General features: G+C 56.3%; 1 protein-coding gene across 2 annotated transcripts in view; it reads right to left on the reverse strand.

Moving 5' to 3' along the window:
- RASA3 (RAS p21 protein activator 3) overlaps positions 1-21855 on the reverse strand; it is a 146108-nt gene that overhangs the window by 81056 nt on the left and 43197 nt on the right. The window contains exon 2 of one of the 2 annotated variants that reach the window (XM_054447115.2): positions 9869-9986. In XM_054447115.2, coding sequence (XP_054303090.1) covers positions 9869-9986 — 118 coding nt within the window. Of the gene's footprint in view, positions 1-365; positions 751-9868; positions 9987-21855 lie in introns of those variants that run through there. The other variant, XM_063650685.1, reaches the window with a different exon arrangement.

Here is a 21855-nt window from a genome sequence, read left to right on the forward strand (position 1 = left end):
GACAGTGGCTTCCCCCCCATGCTGTTGTGGGGAGTCCAGGCTCAGCCTGAGGACTCGGTTCCCTCCACACAGCACCAACACTCCCAGGTGCAAAGCCCAGGCCCACACACAGCCCCCCGCTGTCCGTGGGTCTCACGGTGGGGGCACCCATTTTCTTTCATCAGCAGGAAGGTTTGTGCTTTCTCCTTCCTGGGCAGCAGAGTTTAAAGCGTATTCCAAAAGAAAAATGAAACCGGCTGAACGCTAGGGCATTCCTCCCATCCCCCATCCTGTTTGGTGGCCTGTGCCGGACAATCTCTTCTTTCTGATGGACTCAAAGGGGCCACACAGCCACCAGGCGCCCCCCTTCCCATCAGCAGCTTAACCTCAGGGTTTCTCTCGGACAGGCCGGCTTTGTCTCCAGCCGAGGTCGGCAGCAGTCAGATGCAGGATGAATGCCTGGCCCAGGCGGCCCCCACTCACCGCCCGAGGGCTCTGGAACTCTCCTTCCAAATAAAGAAAAAGTGCGGCCTGAGAGGACCAGGCTCGCCTGAAATCCTGCCATGTGGCCTAGGAAATTAACGCAGGCAGCAGCCTCTCCCTCTGAGGCAGAGACCCTGGCAAAGTCTTCCCCTCAGTCATTTCTGGAAGAAGTGCAAAGGAAGTTTCATAGAATCAAGCAAACTTTCACGGGGAAAAAAGAAAAAACCTCTTGCAGAAAACAGTGTTGACCTTTAAGTAGTGGCTCTGATGAGGGGAAACCATCTGAACTGAATTCCTCCTCCTCCTCCTGGAGCCCGGAGCAGGGGCTCAGCTGGGACCGGCAGAGAAACCGCCCGCCTTCTCCTCCCTGAGTCACTTCCCAGCATCTGCGCGAGGCTGGCGCTGCCCCATCCCGCCTGTGGCTGCTCCCATCGCGTGATCATAAGAAAATAAACCTGGTTTCCCAGCTCTGTGCTCTGCTGCCGGCTCGGGGCCCACATTTCCCGAACCCTGGGGGGAGCCGGGAGCTGCCAGGGCTGCCCCAGCCTCGGGGTAGAGGGTAAAGGCTGCGTGAAGAGGAACCAAACCCCAAACCGGGTCTGCGAAGCAGCCCTGGGGCTCCCAAGCCAGCCTCTGGGCTGAGCTCTGGGGCTCCTGAGTCACTGCCTGACTCATCCTCAGAGGCGCCCCACAGAGAAGGGGCAACTCGGCCAGGGAAAATGCTCCATCTCCGCAAAGGACAGGAGGAAAAACACACCCATCAGAAGCACATGGCCAGTGCAGGGCCACACAGCCCTGGCTCCCACAGGCTGGAGGCTGGAGGGCAGGGGTCCGCGGTCAGCTCACAGCCCACCCGCCACCCAGCACTGCAGGGCCACACAGCCCTGGCTCCCACAGACTGCAGGCTGGAGGATGGGGGTCCGTGGTCAGCTCACAGCCCACCCACCACCCAGCACTGCAGGGCCACGCAGCCCTGGCTCCCAGAGGTCAGAGGCTGGAGGGCAGGGGTCCGTGGTCAGCTCACAGACCACTTGCCACCCAGCACAGCAGGTCTCAGCGGAAGCCCCGCACACACTGGGTTGCAGCCTCCTGTGGTTCAAGATGGGTGGGGTTGTTTTTTTTGAAATATTGGCAAATAGAGCTGTGAGTCTTCAAACGGAACCCAAAGACTCAGTGAGGAAAGCAGGCGGGCTGGGCTTAGACTCACAGAGACTCACAGCTGCAGCGGCCGTGGTGAGCCGCCTCACCTCCCCGAGCCTCAGTCTCCCCATCTGTTCAGGGGTACCGAGGAGCTGCCCCTCAGTGCATGGGCTCTGTGGTTGCCAGGCATGCCACACACCACACGCCACACACCACTGCACACAGCCCCCCTATGCGGCTATTCTGAGTTCCTATGCGGCTGAGAGAACCCCCTGCATCATTCTGACGCTGGCGTGCTCCTGTGAGCCAGCACGACACGGAAGGGCACACGTGGGTGGAGATGGAGATGCTGGGCCGGGCTTGGGGGTCATACAGACAGGGCCAGGGGTTCTGACCTGCTGGGAGATTTGGGGCCAGCATTCCAGGACTGAGAGAACAGATCCCTGGCCTGGGGCGCTCTGGGGCTGAGGATGGGCCCCCCAACGTGGGCTAAGGATGGGCCCCCTGACCTGGGCTGAAGACAGGCCTCCCAACCTGGGCTGAGGATGGGCCCCCCGACCTGGGCTGAGGATGGGCCCCCCACCTGGGGCACTCTGGGGCTGAGGACGGGCCCCCACCTGGGGTACTCTGGGGCTGAGGATGGGCCCCCACCTGGGGTACTCTGGGGCTGAGGATGGGCCCCCACCTGGGGCACTCTGGGGCTGAGGATGGGCTTCCACCTGGGGCACTTCTGGGGCTGAGGATGGGCCCCCACCTGGGGTACTCTGGGGCTGAGGATGGGCCCCCACCTGGGGTACTCTGGGGCTGAGGATGGGCCCCCACCTGGGGCACTCTGGAGCTGAGGATGGGCCCCCACCTGGGGTACTCTGGGGCTGAGGATGGGCTTCCACCTGGGGCACTTCTGGGGCTGAGGATGGGCCCCCACCTGCGGAAAGCCCGGAGCTGAGAATGGGCCCCCACCTGGGGTACTCTGGGGCTGAGGATGGGCCCCCACCTGCGGACACCCTGGAGCTGAGGATGGGCCCCCACCTGGGGTACTCTGGGGCTGAGGATGGGCCCCCACCTGCGGACACCCTGGAGCTGAGAATGGGCCCCCACCTGGGGTACTCTGGGGCTGAGGATGGGCCCCCACCTGGGGTACTCTGGGGCTGAGGATGGGCCCCCACCTGCGGACACCCTGGAGCTGAGGATGGGCCCCCACCTGGGGTACTCTGGGGCTGAGGATGGGCCCCCATCTGCGGACACCCTGGAGCTGAGGACGGGTCCCCTACTCCAGCCGTTCTGGGATGTTCTGGGCTTCAAGGAGCCTCCAGTCGTGTCAAGCAGGTTTTTGTTTAAGCTCTAACTTCAGAAAGAGTGAAAATAAATGTTCATGGGAAATGTGACTTTTCATGAGCTGCCTAATGTCAAAGTCGGTGTTTCCTAAGTCAACAACTTGGTTTTTATTAAAAGCATCTGAGAGAATGAACCGTCTGTCTCCCAAACCACCAACTTCCTCCTGCCCCTTTCAGTTTCTAACCCCAAATAACTTCTCTCCTGAAAAACTTTGGAGCTGTGGAGACATTTCTTGGTTTAGTCATTTCTACTACACAAAAGTACTATTTTGGGGGTGATTTACATCTTGCAGTATGAACAGAAAGAAACCTCCCTGTCTTTAACAAACACCCGCTGCGTGCACACAGGATGGGACGGGCTTCCACCCAGAAGAGCTCAGAGCCTGCCCCTCAGGGCCGCCAAGTGAGGGTCCCTGGTGATGTCTGATGTCCTCGTCTGCCTGGGACGACCCAGCTCTCCTCGCTCAGCTCTAGAAGATCTGTCTGTTCCTTGACTTGTAACTTCTAATCGTACATAAAACACAAACAAAAGCACAAGAACTCCCCCATAATTACACTTCTCAGAAATCACCATCACATTGATGTTTTTGTCTGCGTATCCAGATCATTTTGGGGGTGCTCATGATTTTTTAAACAAAAAAACTTTTCCTACAGACACAGCTTTGTAACCTAACGCATAACCAGCTTTCAGAGCAGGAGTTCAGGCTGTGGCACCTCTGGGTGGAGGAGGCACAGAAACCGGCCACGCCTGCAGTTTCTTCCTGTTGGGGCCACGGCCCCTTCTCCCCAAGATGGGCATGCAAATGAACCCTGCAAAGGACTCAGGGGGAACTCCACAGAAAGGGGGGGCCAGGGCTCCGCATGGGGCAGAGGGCTTTGCCCAGCCTCAACCCCAGCGGCAGGGGATGGGGTCAGACCCAGAACCCTGAGGCAGCACCTCCCTGAGCCAGAACTGTCTGCATGGATGAGGGTTTGGGGAGAGGTCGGCCACGTGGGCGCAGAGGAAGCAGGCAGGGACAGACACCATTCCACGTCCTTACGTGGACGGAAGGAAATAAGGACACGACACTTACTGAATATTCTTGCAAATGACTGGACTAACCCAGCAGGGAGAGATTTAGGTTCTGTTGTGTGTGACGCCAGCTGCTCCTTTCTGCTGGACGAGACGGTGATCAGCCTTGGGGAGTGGGGTCATCTCCTTGTTTTAGGGTTGTGGGTGCTGGCCCAGGGGAGGTCCAGGGCGGGAAACTGGTTCCCAAACCCCAGCCCTGCCAATCCAATTTCAGGGAGCCTTTTAGTTTAAGTAAATAAGGAAACAAATAGTGGCTGCCCTTTAAATGATCAAAAATGATTGCTCTAAAAGGTATGGATTGTGAAGAAAGTTCACTCAACCTCAGAAAAATATTTTTCTAGTAGGACAGAAACTGTCAAAATCACTTTCTTGGAGAAGGGCCAGAGAGAAAGGGCTTGTTCTCTGAAATGTGTCCACTTCGATACGTTCTGAAGTTAAACCTGTGACAGACGCTGCCCTTCAACCTCCACCTTGAAAAATACAGAAAAAAGGGAAGACAGAGGACGCTCTCTCCAGACGTCGGCTCAGCACTCATTAAAGAGGCCCCACAGACTCCAGGGCCTCGGACGCGCGGCTCAGGGGGAGGCTTGGGGGACACAGGCCCGTGGTGGAGCTAGGTCGGTAAAATCCTTAGTGGGAAAGAGGGAAGAAGAGAAGCTGAGTTCCGCCTTTCCTTCCTCACACGTTCCATTTGCAGCTTCCCGCTGAGTCAGACGGCGATATTGGGCAACAGCAAATCAAACTTGACCCAAGTGCTTCTCCCCAGGGAATGTGAGAAGGGGCTCCTGCCAGGCTGCAGACCCAGCGGCCAGAACCCTGGGGCCCTTCTGAGCTCAGAGATGCAGACGTGGGCTTTTGTCTTTCCACAGCGACTTTGCCAAATGAACGATCAGACCTTAAAGGTGACACTGACCTTGGAGGAAGCACACAGGGGGCCGGGAGACTCGGGGGCCAGGAGACTCGGGGGCCGGGAGACTCGGGGGGCTGGGAAACTGGGGGCTGGGAGACTCGGGGGGCCGGGAGACTTGGGGGCTGGGAGACTCCGGGGCCGGGAGACTCAGGGAGCTGGGAGACTTGGGGGCTGGGAGAATTGGGGGCCGGGAGACTCGGGGGGCCGGGAGACTCGGGGATTGGGAGACTCGGGGGGCTGGGAGACTCGGGGGTTGGGAGACTCGGGGGGCCGGGAGACTCGGGGGGCCGGGAGACTTGGGGGCTGGGAGACTCGGGGGACTGGGAAACTAGGGGGTGGGAGACTCGGGGGCCGGGAGACTCGGGGGCCGGGAGACTCAGGGGGCCGGGAGAATTGGGGGCCGGGAGACTCGGGGGGCCGGGAGACTCGGGGGGCCGGGAGACTCAGGGGGCCGGGAGACTCGGGGGGCCGGGAGACTCGGGGGGCCGGGAGACTCGGGGGGCTGGGAGACTCGGGGGGCTGGGAAACTAGGGGGTGGGAGACTCGGGGGCCGGAGACTCGGGGGCCGGGAGACTCGGGGGCCGGGAGACTCGGGGGCCGGGAGACTCGGGGGGCCGGGAGACTCGGGGGGCTGGGAGACTTGGGGGCTGGGAGACTGGGGGGTGGGAGACTCAGGGGCCGGGAGACTCGGGGACCAGGAGACTTGGGGGACCGGCCCCAAAGTGGGTGCCACCATGGAGCGAGGAGGGGGCGGTGGCCAGGGCTAAACTCCCCAGCATGCAGGGCAGCCCTGCCTGACACCTGCCTCTCAGGTGGATGTTGACCAATGACTAATACAGGACTACGTTAATGCATATGCACCGATTGAGGGCTTCTGACCACAGATGTAGTGTGGATTCCAGCTGCAAATTTACGAGACAGCCAGCTTTTGGATTCAAGTACCTTTCCTGCCAACTTTTCGTATGGGGTGGGTTGATTTGTGTTTTGCCCTCACACTACAGGGGCGGCCAGCCCGCACAGCCCTCCAAGCGGACAGGGCTGCCGGCGTCCACACTAAACGGCGCCAGTGTTACACGTGCAGGGCTGCCGGCGTCCACACTAAACGGCGCCACAGTGTTACACGTGCAGGGCTGCCGGCGTCCACACTAAACGGCGCCACAGTGTTACACGTGGACAGGGCTGCCGGCGTCCACACTAAACGGCGCCACAGTGTTACACGTGGACAGGGCTGCCGGCGTCCACACTAAACGGCGCCACAGTGTTACACGCGGACAGGGCTGCCGGCGTCCACGCTAAACGGCGCCACAGTGTTACACGTGCAGGGCTGCCGGCGTCCACACTAAACGGCGCCACAGTGTTACACGTGGACAGGGCTGCCGGCGTCCACACTAAACGGCGCCACAGTGTTACACGTGGACAGGGCTGCCGGCGTCCACACTAAACGGCGCCAGTGTTACACGTGGACAGGGCTGCCGGCGTCCACACTAAACGGCGCCACAGTGTTACACGTGCAGGGCTGCCGGCGTCCACACTAAACGGCGCCACAGTGTTACACGTGGACAGGGCTGCCGGCGTCCACACTAAACGGCGCCACAGTGTTACACGTGGACAGGGCTGCCGGCGTCCACACTAAACGGCGCCACAGTGTTACACGTGGACAGGGCTGCCGGCGTCCACACTAAACGGCGCCACAGTGTTACACGTGGACAGGGCTGCCGGCGTCCACACTAAACGGCGCCACAGTGTTACACGTGGACAGGGCTGCCGGCGTCCACACTAAACGGCGCCACAGTGTTACACGTGGACAGGGCTGCCGGCGTCCACACTAAACGGCGCCACAGTGTTACACGTGGACAGGGCTGCCGGCGTCCACACTAAACGACGCCAGTGTTACACGTGGACAGGGCTGCCGGCGTCCACACTAAACGGCGCCACAGTGTTACACGTGCAGGGCTGCCGGCGTCCACACTAAACGGCGCCACAGTGTTACACGTGCAGGGCTGCCGGCGTCCACACTAAACGACGCCACAGTGTTACACGTGCAGGGCTGCCGGCGTCCACACTAAACGGCGCCACAGTGTTACACGTGCAGGGCTGCCGGCGTCCACACTAAACGGCACCACAGTGTTACACGTGCAGGGCTGCCGGCGTCCACACTAAACGGCGCCACAGTGTTACACGTGGACAGGGCTGCCGGCGTCCACACTAAACGGCGCCACAGTGTTACACGTGCAGGGCTGCCGGCGTCCACACTAAACGGCGCCACAGTGTTACACGTGGACAGGGCTGCCGGCGTCCACACTAAACGGCGCCACAGTGTTACACGTGGACAGGGCTGCCGGCGTCCACACTAAACGGCGCCACAGTGTTACACGTGGACAGGGCTGCCGGCGTCCACACTAAACGGCGCCACAGTGTTACACGTGCAGGGCTGCCGGCGTCCACACTAAATGGCACAACAGTGTTACACGTGGACAGGGCTGCCGGCGTCCACACTAAACGACGCCAGTGTTACACGTGCAGGGCTGCCGGCGTCCACACTAAACGACGCCAGTGTTACACGTGCAGGGCTGCCGGCGTCCACACTAAACGGCGCCACAGTGTTACACGTGGACAGGGCTGCCGGCGTCCACACTAAACGGCGCCACAGTGTTACACGTGCAGGGCTGCCGGCGTCCACACTAAACGGCGCCACAGTGTTACACGTGGACAGGGCTGCCGGCGTCCACACTAAACGGCGCCACAGTGTTACACGTGCAGGGCTGCCGGCGTCCACACTAAATGGCACAACAGTGTTACACGTGGACAGGGCTGCCGGCGTCCACACTAAATGGCGCCACAGTGTTACACGTGCAGGGCTGCCGGCGTCCACACTAAATGGCGCCACAGTGTTACACGTGGACAGGGCTGCCGGCGTCCACACTAAACGGCACCACAGTGTTACACGTGCAGGGCTGCCGGCGTCCACACTAAATGGCGCCACAGTGTTACTCTCTTGGAACTGTCCCACATGGGTTTCTCTTTCTTTGCTATCAGTCTTTTGTTGTGTGTGTTTTGGGGTTTTTTTGAGACAAGGTCTTGCTCTGTTGCCCAGGCTGGAGTGCAGTGATGTAATCATGGCTCACTGGGGCCTCCACCTCCCAAAGTGCTGGGATTACAGGTGTGAGCCACCACACCCGGCCAGAACCATGATTTCTATTTCTAAATTCTTCTGAAATATCTGAAAGACAATGGGCCCCCATTTCTCAACCTCACCTGAAAGAGAGGTTCCCAAACAGACTCTCCTCTCACTGGCTCTGATTCAGCAGGTCTGAGAGGATCCCAGCCTGATAAAGACTGCCAGTCATTCTCCAGGCCTACAATCCACAGGCCTCTAACAACAGACCATTTAAACACAGAACGGACTTTTATCCAGGGAAGCTCCAAAGGCGCTTCTGAAGGGCCCGGTCATGTCTCTTCCCATTTTCTTCAGAAGAACGGCTGTGCCCAGTCATCACCATGGCAACCCCAAGACACTCTCGCAAAGCCGGACTGGGCGCCTGACAATGCTCCTCAGCCTGCAGTTCTTTTTGACGAGTTATTTCAAAGAACCAGGAGTTTGCATTAACATAACACAAATGACTCTCACTCCTCGGCCTGGAGGGAAGCACTGTCATTGATGGAGTGATATGAGCCCCAGTCTCTCCGGGGCAGGAGACCCCTCACAGTTTTCTAGTACGTAAACTCACCCAGTCATCAGCATGGGTTGCTCATTCCCACTTGGAAGTAGCCAGATGCGAGGATATAGTTCTTTAGCTAAACATGTTCTCAAAATCAAAATAGCTGTTTTGATCAAAGCACACGACCCATGCTTCTGAACTGAACGGTGGAGTCACAGCTACATGGATATCTTCCATGATCCCCAAGCCACTCCCTTATAACCCAGCCGCCCATGCTTCCCCCGAGGCTGCAGCACTAAGGCCCTGCCTGGCACACGCTCTCCGGCTTCTCTCTTCCCACCCCCGACATAAATCGCCGTGACTTCCTGTCCCTGTGCATATCCCACACGTGCCACGTCCTGGTGTGCAACTGCAGTGGTCCTCGGAGTACGGCCTGGCCGCTTTGCTGGAGCTTTTCAGAAACACAAGTTCTGGTTGTGCCCTGGACATGCTGGGGTCGGCACCCACATCTTCACACGCTCAAGCTGAGGGGGAAACTTGTTGATTTTAAGAGTTTGTTTTTCTTGGCTGACTCCTCTCTTCCTCAAATCATATCAATAAACACTTTCTAGGCCTCTTACCTCAGTTAACACCCATCTTCTGTATAGCTATTTTAGAAAATTTTACAGGAAGAAAAAAGCTTTCTTAGTACTTCCTCCTCTCGAAATCCTTAATTTGTACTCTTTTGTGGAGTGCGAGCTTCCCAGTTCATCTCTAATTAAAAAGCACTCCTGCGAGTCCGCACAGGGGAGCCGCCACCTACATGCACTTCCTGGACAGCGGGAGCATTTAGCCAACACCAGTTCACACCCACGCACCACCAAGGACAGAAGCTCAGCTGCCTGCACACCAGAGCCCCAGGGAGCATCTCCTCCTCAAACTAAGCAGAAGGAAAATGGGACGGTGATGTACACACTCAGGACATTGTCTACACGCGGAAAAATGGGACGGTGATGTACACGCTCGGGATATTGTCTACACGTGGGAAAATGGGACAGTGATATACACGCTCGGGACATTGTCTACACACAGAAAAATTCCCTACACACGGGAAAATGGGACGGTGATGTACACACCCGGGACATTGTCTATACACAGAAAAATTCTCTACATGTGGGAAAATGGGAAGGTGACGTACATGCTCGGGACGTTCTCCACACACGGGAAAATGGGAAGGTGATGTACACCCTTGGGACATTCTCTACACCAAAGAAAACACATCAGTGTCAAGTAAAGCAACAGAAGACATTACCAGAGTGACTTTTCCACAATTTTGGTCCTGAAAACCTCCTCCTGGTCCAGGTTCACCGTGCAGTAGCAATCCCTCATCTTGCTTGGCCCCGGGTAAGAGGGAAGGTTTTTGGCTTCACCTAAAAAATAAAAGCGACATACATCATCAGCAGTGTAGAAATGTTTGTTCCCTGCTCATCGCAGACATGTTTCCAAACAGTAGATTTACTTCACAGCCATACGCTGGCCTTTGCTTGTGTGCATTCACTAGCTCTCTATAAAGTCTTGGTTTTTTTGCCACAAGTCAAAACGTGGATGTGCTCCCCACGTGTACTGCCGAAAGGCGAGGGACACACACGCCACCCTCAAATGCAAGTCCCGCAAGCAGGGACCCGCCAGCCTGGGACTCAGGATTGCCGTGTCTTGTTTACCCGCATTAGTCCCTTTATTTTAATTTTTAACATACAATTTTCCATGTCTGACCTGTTCGAGTGCACAGTTCCGTGGCATTAACCACGTTCACCGAGTTGTGCAAGCATCACCACCGTCCTCTCCGGAACACTCTCATCCTCCCAAACGGAGACTCGGTCCCCATTCAACACTCACTCCCATCCCCCTCCTGCTGTCTCCCAGCAGCCCTCACCCCACTTTCTGCCTCTGTGGATCTGACTGCTCTGGGGCCTCATGTCGGCGGATCCACAGGACGTGTCCTTTCAGCCCGGCTCACTCTACTCAGCAAGTGTCCTCCAGGGTGGCCCCTGCTGTGGCCGCTGACTGGATTCCCTTCTTTCTTAAGGTTGAATAACTTTCCATGATGCAGAGGGATCTTGTCTTGCTTATTCATTTATCCACTGAGTCCCTTTTTATATTGAATTTTATTTTATGATATTAGGTCAAAGTTGGAGTAGAATTAAAGGAAAGAGCTCTTTCTTGTGGACATGAGTTAACTGTAAACTCCAGCTGTTCGAATTGCCAGTTAAGAGAAGCGTCCCAGGGAGACCTAAGCTAGGTCCACGTCTCCCTCCCTCAAGCCCACAGAGACGCCACCTGAATGTGCTTGAAGGAAGTGGAGCCAGTTCCTGGCTGGCCCTGCAGAAAACGCCCCTGATGCCGGACTCCTTGTTTGCCTGGGGTCAGTCTGGAGGTCATAACTGAACCCCAGCTACGACTTCTTTGCTGGAAGCTTGGAGCACGCCCCAGCGGCAAGCCTAAGGGCCCAGTTTATCGGAGAATAAGGAGTGAGCAGGAAGGGATGAGTGACAGCTGTCAATCCAGACAGCGGATGCCCAGTTTAAGTCCATTCTGTAAAAGAAACGCCTCAAACACACTCGTGCCTCCCCAGGGCCTTTTCTGCCTCCGTCATTTGGCTCTAAAGACGCCTGGCAGTGGTGTCTCGACGACGCAGGACGAGAGGACAGATGCAGGCACAGGCACCACACTGAGACCACACCAAGGCTCCTGCTGGCGCCACTCGGGGCCACATCACCTTATTCTTGTTGAAACAAACAAAATCAAAAACGGGAGCAGAGTAGAAGTTTCTCAGAACCCCACTTCCACCACTCCGTGCTGAATGTTTCGCGTCAACTCAGCAAGCGCACACGTCATGGCTCACATGGGGCAGTCGGCTCATTTCAAAGACGCCAGTTTGCAAACTGGCACGCCAGAAACTCCAAAGGGCAGAGAGAAACTCAGTTTGAAGCTTTTTAAAGACTTTTCGTCCACAATATTAACCTGACACACTGTGAGAAGGAGCAGAAGCCCCAGGGTCTGGACGAAGCCTCCTGTGTCCACGCCGCGTATCTGCGGGTGTTGAGGCGCTCCCACACGGAGCAGGTCTCAGGGTCTCAGTGCTTGTGGCCGTTTCCCGCCAGGGCCCCCAACACACAGTCTGCCTCTCTGGGCCTCAAAGTCCTGAACTGCAAAAGCAAGAGACACAGCAGCTCTCGAAGGCTCCTCCAGCTCTGAGATATCTCTAATTCAAAAGGTTCTGGAAATTTTTATTTTGGGAATCATTAAGGAAGCATCAATGATAATCGGTTGGTGGGAAAAAGCAAATGAATATTTCCTGATGGGCACTGGACCCTCAGAACACCTCAACACGGCGACTCTCCCGGGACGCGCCTTCTTCACCCGCTGCATGGGAGAACACAGCCAGGCTGCTACGAGGCACCTGGCTCCAGGCCAGGCCTCAGGTCTGTTATCAAATGTCAAAAGACAGGCTTTCTGAAGGCTCCCAGCAATGTGAAGGTCCCACACGCAGCACACACACGCAGCACATGCACACACACGCAGACACGCAGCACACACACGCACACACGCAGCACACACACGCAGCACACACACGCAGCACACACACACGCAGCACACACATGCGGCACACGCGCACACACGCAGCACACGCACGCAGGGTGTGTGATAAGTTCACAGGCACGAAGGGGCGAGCACGGCCGGCGAGCTTCTCCAGAGAGGGAAGGGAGCCTGGGGGATGGCAGCTGAGGTTCCCGGAGCAGACACAGCCTTCCTGGTTGCCGCGGCTACCCCTGAATTTGAGGGCAGCCACAGCACACCCAGCAGGTCAGACAGGGGCCCCTCCAGCCTCCCGGCCCTGTTTTGGAACTGACAGCTTCTGCAGCAGATAGAAGTCCTTATCCTCAAACACAGCTTGACTTTGCTGACTTTCCTTCTGACACCTTTACGGTGTGACCTGATGCTGACCATATTTCCCTTGGGATTTTATTGGGGTTTTTTTGTTTTTGTCTTTGGGAGTTTTTTGTTTTTCTTTTGTTTTCTGGGATTTATTTGTTTTTTGCAACAAATGAGTGTAGATATTTAGCTGTAAGTTCCTGTGTTTCTCAAAAGGAGAAAGAAAAAAGCTTTTGAAAGTCCTGTGGAAGATGGTGTTTGTGGATAATACGGAACTGAGATGTGTTCCCACAGGGCCTCAAATCACAGCAGTACCAGCTGTGTCTTCCGAAGGTAGACACTGCAGGACGGAAACACACAAGCTTTCCCTGGACTCCCTGTAAGACAGACACCACACGACATGAAAAGGCCAGGTCTCCCTGTGCTGGCGCCAACACACCGGATTCATCCCTCCCTGCCTCCCTGCCTGATGATGCCCAGTCCCGCCGCACTGGCACCAACGCACCGGGTTCCTCCCTCCCTCCCTCCCCACTCAACGATACCCAGTCCCCGGCCCCAAAACACACCAGGTTCCTCCCTCCCCGCCTGATGGCCCCGCCTTTACCTCCTTCTCCCTGCTCACTGTCATCTGGGGCTGAGACTCTTTCTTTTTAATCTACTTTTGCTATGATGCATTTAATAAAAAAAAAAGAGGGGGGACAAAATGCAAGCCCATTTCCCTGCCTCAGGCTTCTGATGCCATCACCTCCAGGGCATTGGTTTTGTTTCCAACTGTTAATAAAGCATTGAAACAGAAAAAAAAAAAAAAAAAAACCTCCTGAGAAACATCCTGGTTGCTATGACGACAGCAACACCAGGGAGCCTGCTGTACCTACCAACATCCAATGAGCTGCTCAGACCAGGAGGGCTGGAGCTGCTACAGCATGGCCTGGCCATGTCGCCCCGGGGCCTCTCCACGTGCCACATGCACCAGGACCGAGCCTCTCCCTGCAGCCCCACAGCTGAGCAGGACGGGGGCTGCCCCAGCTCCCAAGCAGCTGTTTCTTCTCCACCGCACCCCAAACAGCTGGTTCAGTTACCTTCACCAAAGGTGCCTGTTCTGTCTCTCTTAGAGGAAACGTGTTTTCTCTTTTTTTCTGGTGCACAGAGATGTTCATATAAAAAGACAAAGCTGTCTGTGGTACACAGTAAGTGCCGAATTATCTGTTGCATGCATGGATGAATAAATGAATTAAAAGAAAAGTAAACTGGTTTCATCCTAGCAGCCAAATAAGTAACAGTTCTCATGACCACTTTTCCCACGGAACGTGTCTCTAAAACACATGCGGTGTGTTCACCAGCTGGCAGACCGATGAAGACAGCCAACACAGCACCTCGCATCGGCTCTGAAAACTCAACTAACAGGAGTAAAAGGCAGCACTTAAACACATTTAATGTAAACAGCATAACACCGCAAAACCTGATTTCCAACTCCAGGGATCAGGCAGTGAGTAACAAAAACAAAGGCCCTGATCCGAAGCGTCAGGACTCCCACGCCCACAGCAGCCCTTCTGGGCCGTGGAGGGAAGCTGCACCCCCAGGGTGAGCACAGGCCCAGCCCTGACCGAGGGTTAGGATGCCCAGGGTTCCCTGGAGGCCCACGCAGGGTCTCCAAGTGCTGACAGCGAGCTGTCGGCGTGGCCCGCAGCACCCGGAGCCACACCCCTGTACCCGGGAGGAGCTGTGAGGGCATGGGGAGGTCTCCACAGACCCCACCCAGCGCTGCTCCTCCCTGTAGGCATCCCGGGGAGGGCCCTCAGGTGGGGCTGGCCTCATCTGCTGCTCAGCACAGCAGCGGGCGTCTCCCAGGCACTCAGCAGCTCAGCTCAGCGCCCAGCGAAGAGGGCGAAGGAAGGAATGAAGGCAGCCACGGGTGAGGATGAGGGCCCAGGGCTCTGCTGAGCAAAGCTCCTGCCACCAACCCCGACAGAAGACGTCCTGGAGAGGCCAGGGCTGTGCTGGGACTGGCCGCGTCCACCCAGGTGGGGCGCTCTTCTCTTTCCCATGTCATCATGGCGTTTTACTCAACTACAGGTCGGCCTCACTGAAATAACGCGGAACGGGTGATGGCGACGGCCCCAGTGCACGGTCCAGCGAAAGCAACCCCGTCCCAGCAATAAAGCCCAGGGCCCGTCGGGGAAGGAGACCCTGCGGGAGAACTCGAGGAAGTGTGGCTCTCAAGGCTCCCAACCTCAGCCTTTTAGTCCTCCCAACGCAAAACATTCAAAGGGGTCTAAAAATTTTGCTAGGCACACAGCGTCTTCTAACAACATAAAGTATTTACCAGAACAATAGTCTTGTGGCTAAAATATCTGAATAAATGATGAACAGCCCCGTTTACTTTGGGCTATTTAGAAGCCTGGAACAGCGACCCCAGCCCCAGCCCCTGGGATCCTCACTCGAACAGGTCCTCCTCCAAGCCCTGGCAGGGTCTCAGTGAGGCACAGAAGCCTCTGTGCCATGCGTGGGTACAGACCCCTCTCCGGGCTCTGAGCTGCTGACTGCAAGGCCCGTGTGCCCCCTGGCTGCTGTTCGCCTCTGGACACGGGGGCTCCGTGACTGGCCTCTGAGTGGGCCTGAGTGCCCGTCCGCACCGGCCTCCCCACCCGGCACCCTCCATGGGACGAGGCTGCACATCTCGGTGGGCTGACTGCGGCACAGAGGCCATAAGAGGAAGAGGTGGGGGGGCCCCAAGGCAGGGGACACAGCGTCTCGAGGACACAGCATGACGCTGACCCCCACGACCCCTGGCAACACAAGTGCCTTCCCGAAGGGACTGCGAAGCTGCCAGAAACAGGCAGAACTTGGCGAGGCCGTGGGAGTGGAGTTTCCTCTGGGCCAAGACGAGGGCAGGCAGCACCTGCTCTATCCTCACGCTCAGGAGGGGCAGAGGCCGCTGGGCTTGGATGGAGCCAGGCCCAGGCCTTGTCCAGGGCTCTCCAGGGCACCATGCTCCTCCCTCAAGAGGACTCCTGTGGGTTATGAATGACAGAAGCCCAGGCTGCCATCCTCAAGCAAGGCACCCCCCGATCCTCCTGGCCGGGAGGGGCTGCTGGGAGCCCCTGGCACCAGTGGGTTTCTGTGAGTGGTGGAAGGAGGAGAGGGCTCTGCAGGCTGATTCCAAAACTCACTGGGTGACACCACCTGCCCAGGGAGGGCCCAGCACTGCCGTCCAGGGGGTCTGCCCATCGTCCAGTCTCCTTGAGAGCACCTCCAGCCTCCACGGCTCTTCAGAGGGCACGGGAGGTTCTGCTGAGGGGCAGGCGACCAGGGCTAGGTGTTAAACCCTCCCAAATAATGGACACATTCAATGTAATTGAAACTTTCACCACAGGGAGAATGTCTATGGTGACGGGGTGGCGGGTGGGGTCCTAGAAGGCGCCCACTGTGCTTACTGGAGGCCTGACCCTGACAACGGCTGAAACAGGGGTCTCCCCCAGGGGCCACTGAAACAGGGGTCTCCCCCAGGGGCCACTGAAACAGGGGTCTCCCCCAGGGGCCACTGAAACAGGGGTCTCCCCCAGGGACCACCTCCCAAGGCACGCTTGGTTGTCACTATGGGCTGTGCAACTGGCATCTGGTGGGCAGAGTGCAGGGTGCCTTCTGTTCAGTGTCCCACCGCACACGGTGCCCCAGGGCACAGGGCCGTCCACCTAGAACACCAATAGTACCACACAGCACAGGGCCGTCCACCTAGAACACCAATAGTGCCACACAGCAGAGGCCGTCCACCTAGAACACCAATAGTGCCGCACGGCAGAGGCCGTCCACCTAGAACACCAATAGTGCCCCACGGCAGAGGGCCGTCCACCTAGAACACCAATAGTGCCCCACGGCTGAGGGCCGTCCACCTAGAACACCAATAGTGCCGCACGGCAGAGGGCCGTCCACCTAGAACACCAATAGTGCCGCACAGCAGAGGGCCATCCACCTAGAACACCAATAGTGCCCCACGGCTGAGGGCCGTCCACCTAGAACACCAATAGTGCCGCATAGCAGAGGGCCGTCCACGTAGAACACCAATAGTGCTGCACGGCAGAGGGCCGTCCACCTAGAACACCAAGAGTGCCCCACGGCTGAGGGCCGTCCACCTAGAACACCAACAGTGCCCCATGGCTGAGGGCCGTCCACCCAGAACACCAATAGTGCCACACAGCACAGGGCCGTCCACCTACAACACCAACAGTGCCCCACGGCTGAGGGCCGTCCACCCAAAACACAACAGTGCCCCAGTTACATGCTCCTGGTGCAAATGACCCTCCTCTTGTGCTGGTGCAAAGGCTATTAGAAATGGCCACAGGGGAGATGCTGCCACATCACGCCAGAGATTCATGCATCCCGAGACCCAAGTGATCCCTAAACAGCTAGGAGGAGACCTGGCCTTGGAGCCAGGTCAGCCAGAAGGTTGTCCAGGCCGGGCCTCCCCAGGGCTGCCCAGTCTCCCGATGCAGTATAACCCTCAAGGCGCGGGGGCCGCATCACCCAGCACTCTGGAAATGCTGTCCCCAGACCACGGCCACCAGCACGTGCACTCTCGCGGTTCCGACTGCCTGTGATTCCAGCTGGTCTACGATGAGCCGCTGGGGAAAATACTTCAAGTCCTGAGATGAATGGAGCAGCAGTGCCTCCGGAATATCCTGAGAAACACGACTCCAAACCCTGTCAGCTGGTTCTAACTGTGCTCACTCTTATAAACAGGCAATAAAATATGGGAAAGAAGGTGATTGCAGACAGGGGACCTCTCCTCCACAGAGGTGTGTCCACCAGGAGACTGAGGCAAATCCTACGGGTTCAAAACCGAAGTTTCACTGGCGGCTGAAAACACCCAGGGAATAATGAGGAAAGAGAAAGCAAAGGTGGGCTGAAATGAAGCCGCCCTTCTGAGTTCACAAAGGAGCAGAGACACACCGGTGCTGCACAGCAACCCTGTGTTCCTGGCGCAGCAGAGCCTGCCCCGCATCCAGGCTGCATCTCCTGAGGCTGTGACTCCTCTCCTGCGAGTCCACACACAGGACCTCACAACCGCACTCACCGGCTGCGGCTGCACACACAGGAGAGCTTCTCACAGGACAAATGCCCGGACCCCACCCAGAGATTGCCATTCTTTGACTAGGAGGGGCTCCAGGCAGTAAGAACAGACATTCATCTTGATTAGAAAGCTTGCAGGTGGTTCTGGTACAGCCAGGACTGAGAGGCATTACTTACTGCTGAGAACTGAGAAGGTGTGAAGATGCCCCCACCTCCTCGCCCCACTCACCAGGGAGCTGCGGGTCTCACAGGGGCTGGCAGGAGGCCCGAGACGTCCACGTCTGAGACGAAGGACATCACCGCAACAGCAGAGCCGGAGCTGGAGCGTCTGCAGGTGCCCTGGTTTGCCTCACGCAGTACCAAATTGGGATTGGGAACCCAGTGATGCCTGCACACATATCGGCTGCACCTCGGGAGCAGGGCCTGAGCCTGGGGAACCCTAGTCTCTTATAACAGGCAGTGGCAACAATGCTGACATCTGCCTCGGATAGAGATGCTTTCTTCCTGATCACGGACAGTGGGCAAACCTCCCTGTGCTCCGAGGCTCCGAGGCTGCTCCCTGGGTGGACACACACCCTTGAATGGAGAGTGAGGAACAAAGGGAACTGGGTCTTTCTCCCTCGACGCGCGGCACTGAGAGAAAACCATGAAGGACGTCTCCCAGCAGCGTCCCGTCTCTGGAGGCAGCTGCAGAGAAGGAATGGGGGGCGGGGAAAACAACTTTCCTTAACCCAAGCGACGACGACGTTTAGTTCACACCCAGCCTGTATGCGAGAGGGGAACGGACAGGCCTGGGGCTGTACCTCCAGGTGGGTGGTCCCAACAGAGGTTTAACAACACCTGGTTCTCCAGGGGAAAAATGCATGCATGAGCTCAACTAGGTTAACTAAGTCATACATTGCACTAGTGTAAAAGATGTGTAGCACACAACTCACAAAAAATAATGAGATACACAGTCCTCTATTTCAAACTCACAGAGCTAATTGATTCTCACAGCAAACTCTTGTCTCTAAGCCAATCCTGGGCTGCATTTAACCAGGATTTGACAAACGGAGGCAATGCACCCTCTGCTAGCTCGTTCTCAAAAAGTGTGTCACCACTGGGTGTGTTACGTGTCGACCATTAAAACATTTCTCCCACTCATACAAATTATATTAATTAGGCTGACACCTCTTCTGGCTTCCACACTGGGAATGCTGGAGACTCACTCATTCATCAATGTCACAAGCAACTTTGTTGAATCAGGTAAAGTTTTAAATACCAGAAAAACACTGTCTTAATTTTTTGTGCTATTGCAGTGTAACCGCTATAGACAAGATTATTCAATTCAGGTTAGCAAGATTAGATGATCAGCAAAACCTTTGTTCAGACGTGAGCTCAATTTCCTCCAATGTGTGGCCCTTCCTGATTTCTGTGGTGTGAACATTCCTGGCCAATTTCAGGCGACCAGTGTGGCCCCAAAGCCAGACAGAGGCGAGCAGGGCCCCGTTCAGAGGCACCCACACCTCCAGACGCACCCAGCCAGACAGGCTGGAGCCCGGCAGCAACGGCGTGCAGCGAAATCACAGGGAAGTGGTGAGTCTGGGGCATTGATTCCCTTCGTCCTCACGGGGAAATCACAAGAAGTGGTGAGTCTGGGGCATTGATTCCCTTCGTCCTCACGGGGAAATCACAGGAAGTGGTGAGTCTGGAGCATTGATTCCCTTCGTCCTCGCGGGGAAATCACAGGAAGTGGTGAGTCTGGAGCATTGATTCCCTTCGACCTCGCGGGGAAATCACAGGAAGTGGTGAGTCTGGGGCATTGATTCCCTTCGTCCTCGCGGGGAAATCACAGGAAGTGGTGAGTCTGGGGCATTGATTCCCTTCGACCTCGCGGGGAAATCACAGGAAGTGGTGAGTCTGGGGCATTGATTCCCTTCGTCCTCGCGGGGAAATCACAGGAAGTGGTGAGTCTGGAGCATTGATTCCCTTCGACCTCGCGGGGAAATCACAGGAAGTGGTGAGTCTGGAGCATTGATTCCCTTCGACCTCGCGGGGAAATCACAGGAAGTGGTGAGTCTGGAGCATTGATTCCCTTCGTCCTCGCGGGGAAATCACAGGAAGTGGTGAGTCTGGAGCATTGATTCCCTTCGTCCTCGCGGGGAAATCACAGGAAGTGGTGAGTCTGGAGCATTGATTCCCTTCGACCTCGCGGGAAAATCACAGGAAGTGGTGAGTCTGGAGCATTGATTCCCTTTGACCTCAGCGTATGTGATGGGATTCTGAATGGGGGCTGTGTTTATCTGGGCATAAAACTCCTGAAGATTGGCAGCAGGAGTCCACGCAGACAGAGACCTCCTGGAGACGGTCGCGCTACGCGGGCTTTTGAAATGAGCAAGGTTCCAGAGCCGGCGGGATTGCGGGGGCACCTGGGAAGGCAAAGTCGCCTGCACCTGCTCTGCAGCCCCGGCCTGCGCCTCTGGAGGGAGGGCCCCGGGCAGTGCCAGCAGGAACGAGCCTGCCTCAGAGCCCCAAGTCTCAGTGGAGCTCCTTCCAGGCTGACATGGGGCTGACGGCTCCCAGGGCCAGCAGGGCGCCCGCCCAACACCACCACAACCCGTTTCAGTGACAGATAACTTCAGACAACTTATCAGAGGGCCTTGGAGGGCTGGAGGCAGCAACATGCACAGCCTGATTCTGGGAGCAGCATTTCCTTCCAAAAACCTTACATCGGATAATGAGCTGGGCACAGTGGCTCTCGCCTTTAATACCAGAATTTTGAGAGGCTGAGGCTGACAGATGGCTCGAGCCCAGGAGTTGGAGACCAGTCTGGCCAACATAGCAAAACCTTATCTCTACTAAAAATACAAAAAATTAGCCGGGCGTGGTGGCGCACGCCTGTAGTCCCAGCTATTTGTGAGGCTGAGGTGGGAGGATCACTTGATCCCAGGAGGTGGAGGTTGCAGTGAGCCATGATCACACCACTGCACTCCAGCCTGGATGACAGAGTGAGGCCCTGTCTCAAAAAAAAAAATAAAAAGAGAGAGAGACACATCAATCACAGATACACACACAACAAATCTAAAATAGACATGTGAAGGCCTACACAATTAAGAAATAATATTTTGGAAACGTCAATGATTAACGTGACTTTAGACTTAAAAAATTCTGCTGTGTGACTTATTTTCTAACACCTCAGCCGCACACCCTTGAGCCACAGTTCTGCTCACTCTCAGGCCCACATAAGGAAGGTTCTCAGTCTTCCCCGCCCTGGAGCTCCCAGCCATTTGCTCTGATCCCTTCTACAGCAATTCTCTTGGGCTCCTTCAAGTATAATCCTCTTGCCCCCTAGAGAAAGGAATGCCTGAAGAATCACACTTCGACTTCCTTATCTGAAGGCCATACTTGATGGATTTGAATACATTTGCACATTTAAATTCCCAAATTAATTTTCTTTTTTTTTTTGAGATGGAGTTTCACTTTTGTTGCCCAGGCTGGAGTGCGATGGCGCAATCTCAGCTCACTGCAAACTCTGCCTCCCAGGTTCAAACAATCTCCTGCCTCAGCCTCCTGAGAAGCTGGGATTACAAGTGTGCGCCACCATGCCCAGGTAATTTTGTATTTCTATTAGAGACGAGGTTTCTCCATGTTGGTCAGGCTGGTCTCGAACTCCCGACCTCAGGTGATCTGACCGCCTCGGCCTCCCAAAGTGCTGGGATTACAGGCGTGAGCCACCACGCCTGGCCCTAAAATTCCCAAATTGATTTTCACATGGTAAAATGTTACCTGGTTACTAATATCAATAAATAAGATTATGGAAACAAAGTAGAGACGATCCATAAGAAATAAATAGGGATTAAAAACTCCGCCATATGTGAAATTCATAATTACTAGCACAGCAGTGCAGGGACAGCCCCCAGCTCCTCCTCCCAGGGCAGCAGAGCCTGGCGAGTCCCGAATCCCTGGTGGAGCTCCCCTCAAGCCTCCCAGCAGGGCTCTGTCCCCAAAGCCTTCTGCTCCTTTGCTCCTTCCTGCTGCATATTGTGCTACTTGCACAGCAATTTCTAATAGTTCTCATTAAAGGGGCAGAGCGCTGAGAAGGGTGAAGAAAATAAGAGACCAAGATGGCAGGGATGTTCTGAGAAGGAGGAGGAGGGGAGAGGAGGGGAGAGGAGGGGAGAGGAGGGGAGAGGAGGGGAGAGGAGGGGAGAGGAGGGGGGAGGAGGGGGGAGGGGGAAGGGGAAAGCTGCAGAGAATGAAGGTGAGGACCTGGTGGAAACCTCACAGAGGGTGATTTGAATACAACCTGATCTTCCCTGG

The sequence above is a fragment of the Pongo pygmaeus genome, chromosome 14, assembly GCF_028885625.2.
Source record: "Pongo pygmaeus isolate AG05252 chromosome 14, NHGRI_mPonPyg2-v2.0_pri, whole genome shotgun sequence".
Taxonomy (NCBI): domain Eukaryota; kingdom Metazoa; phylum Chordata; class Mammalia; order Primates; family Hominidae; genus Pongo; species Pongo pygmaeus.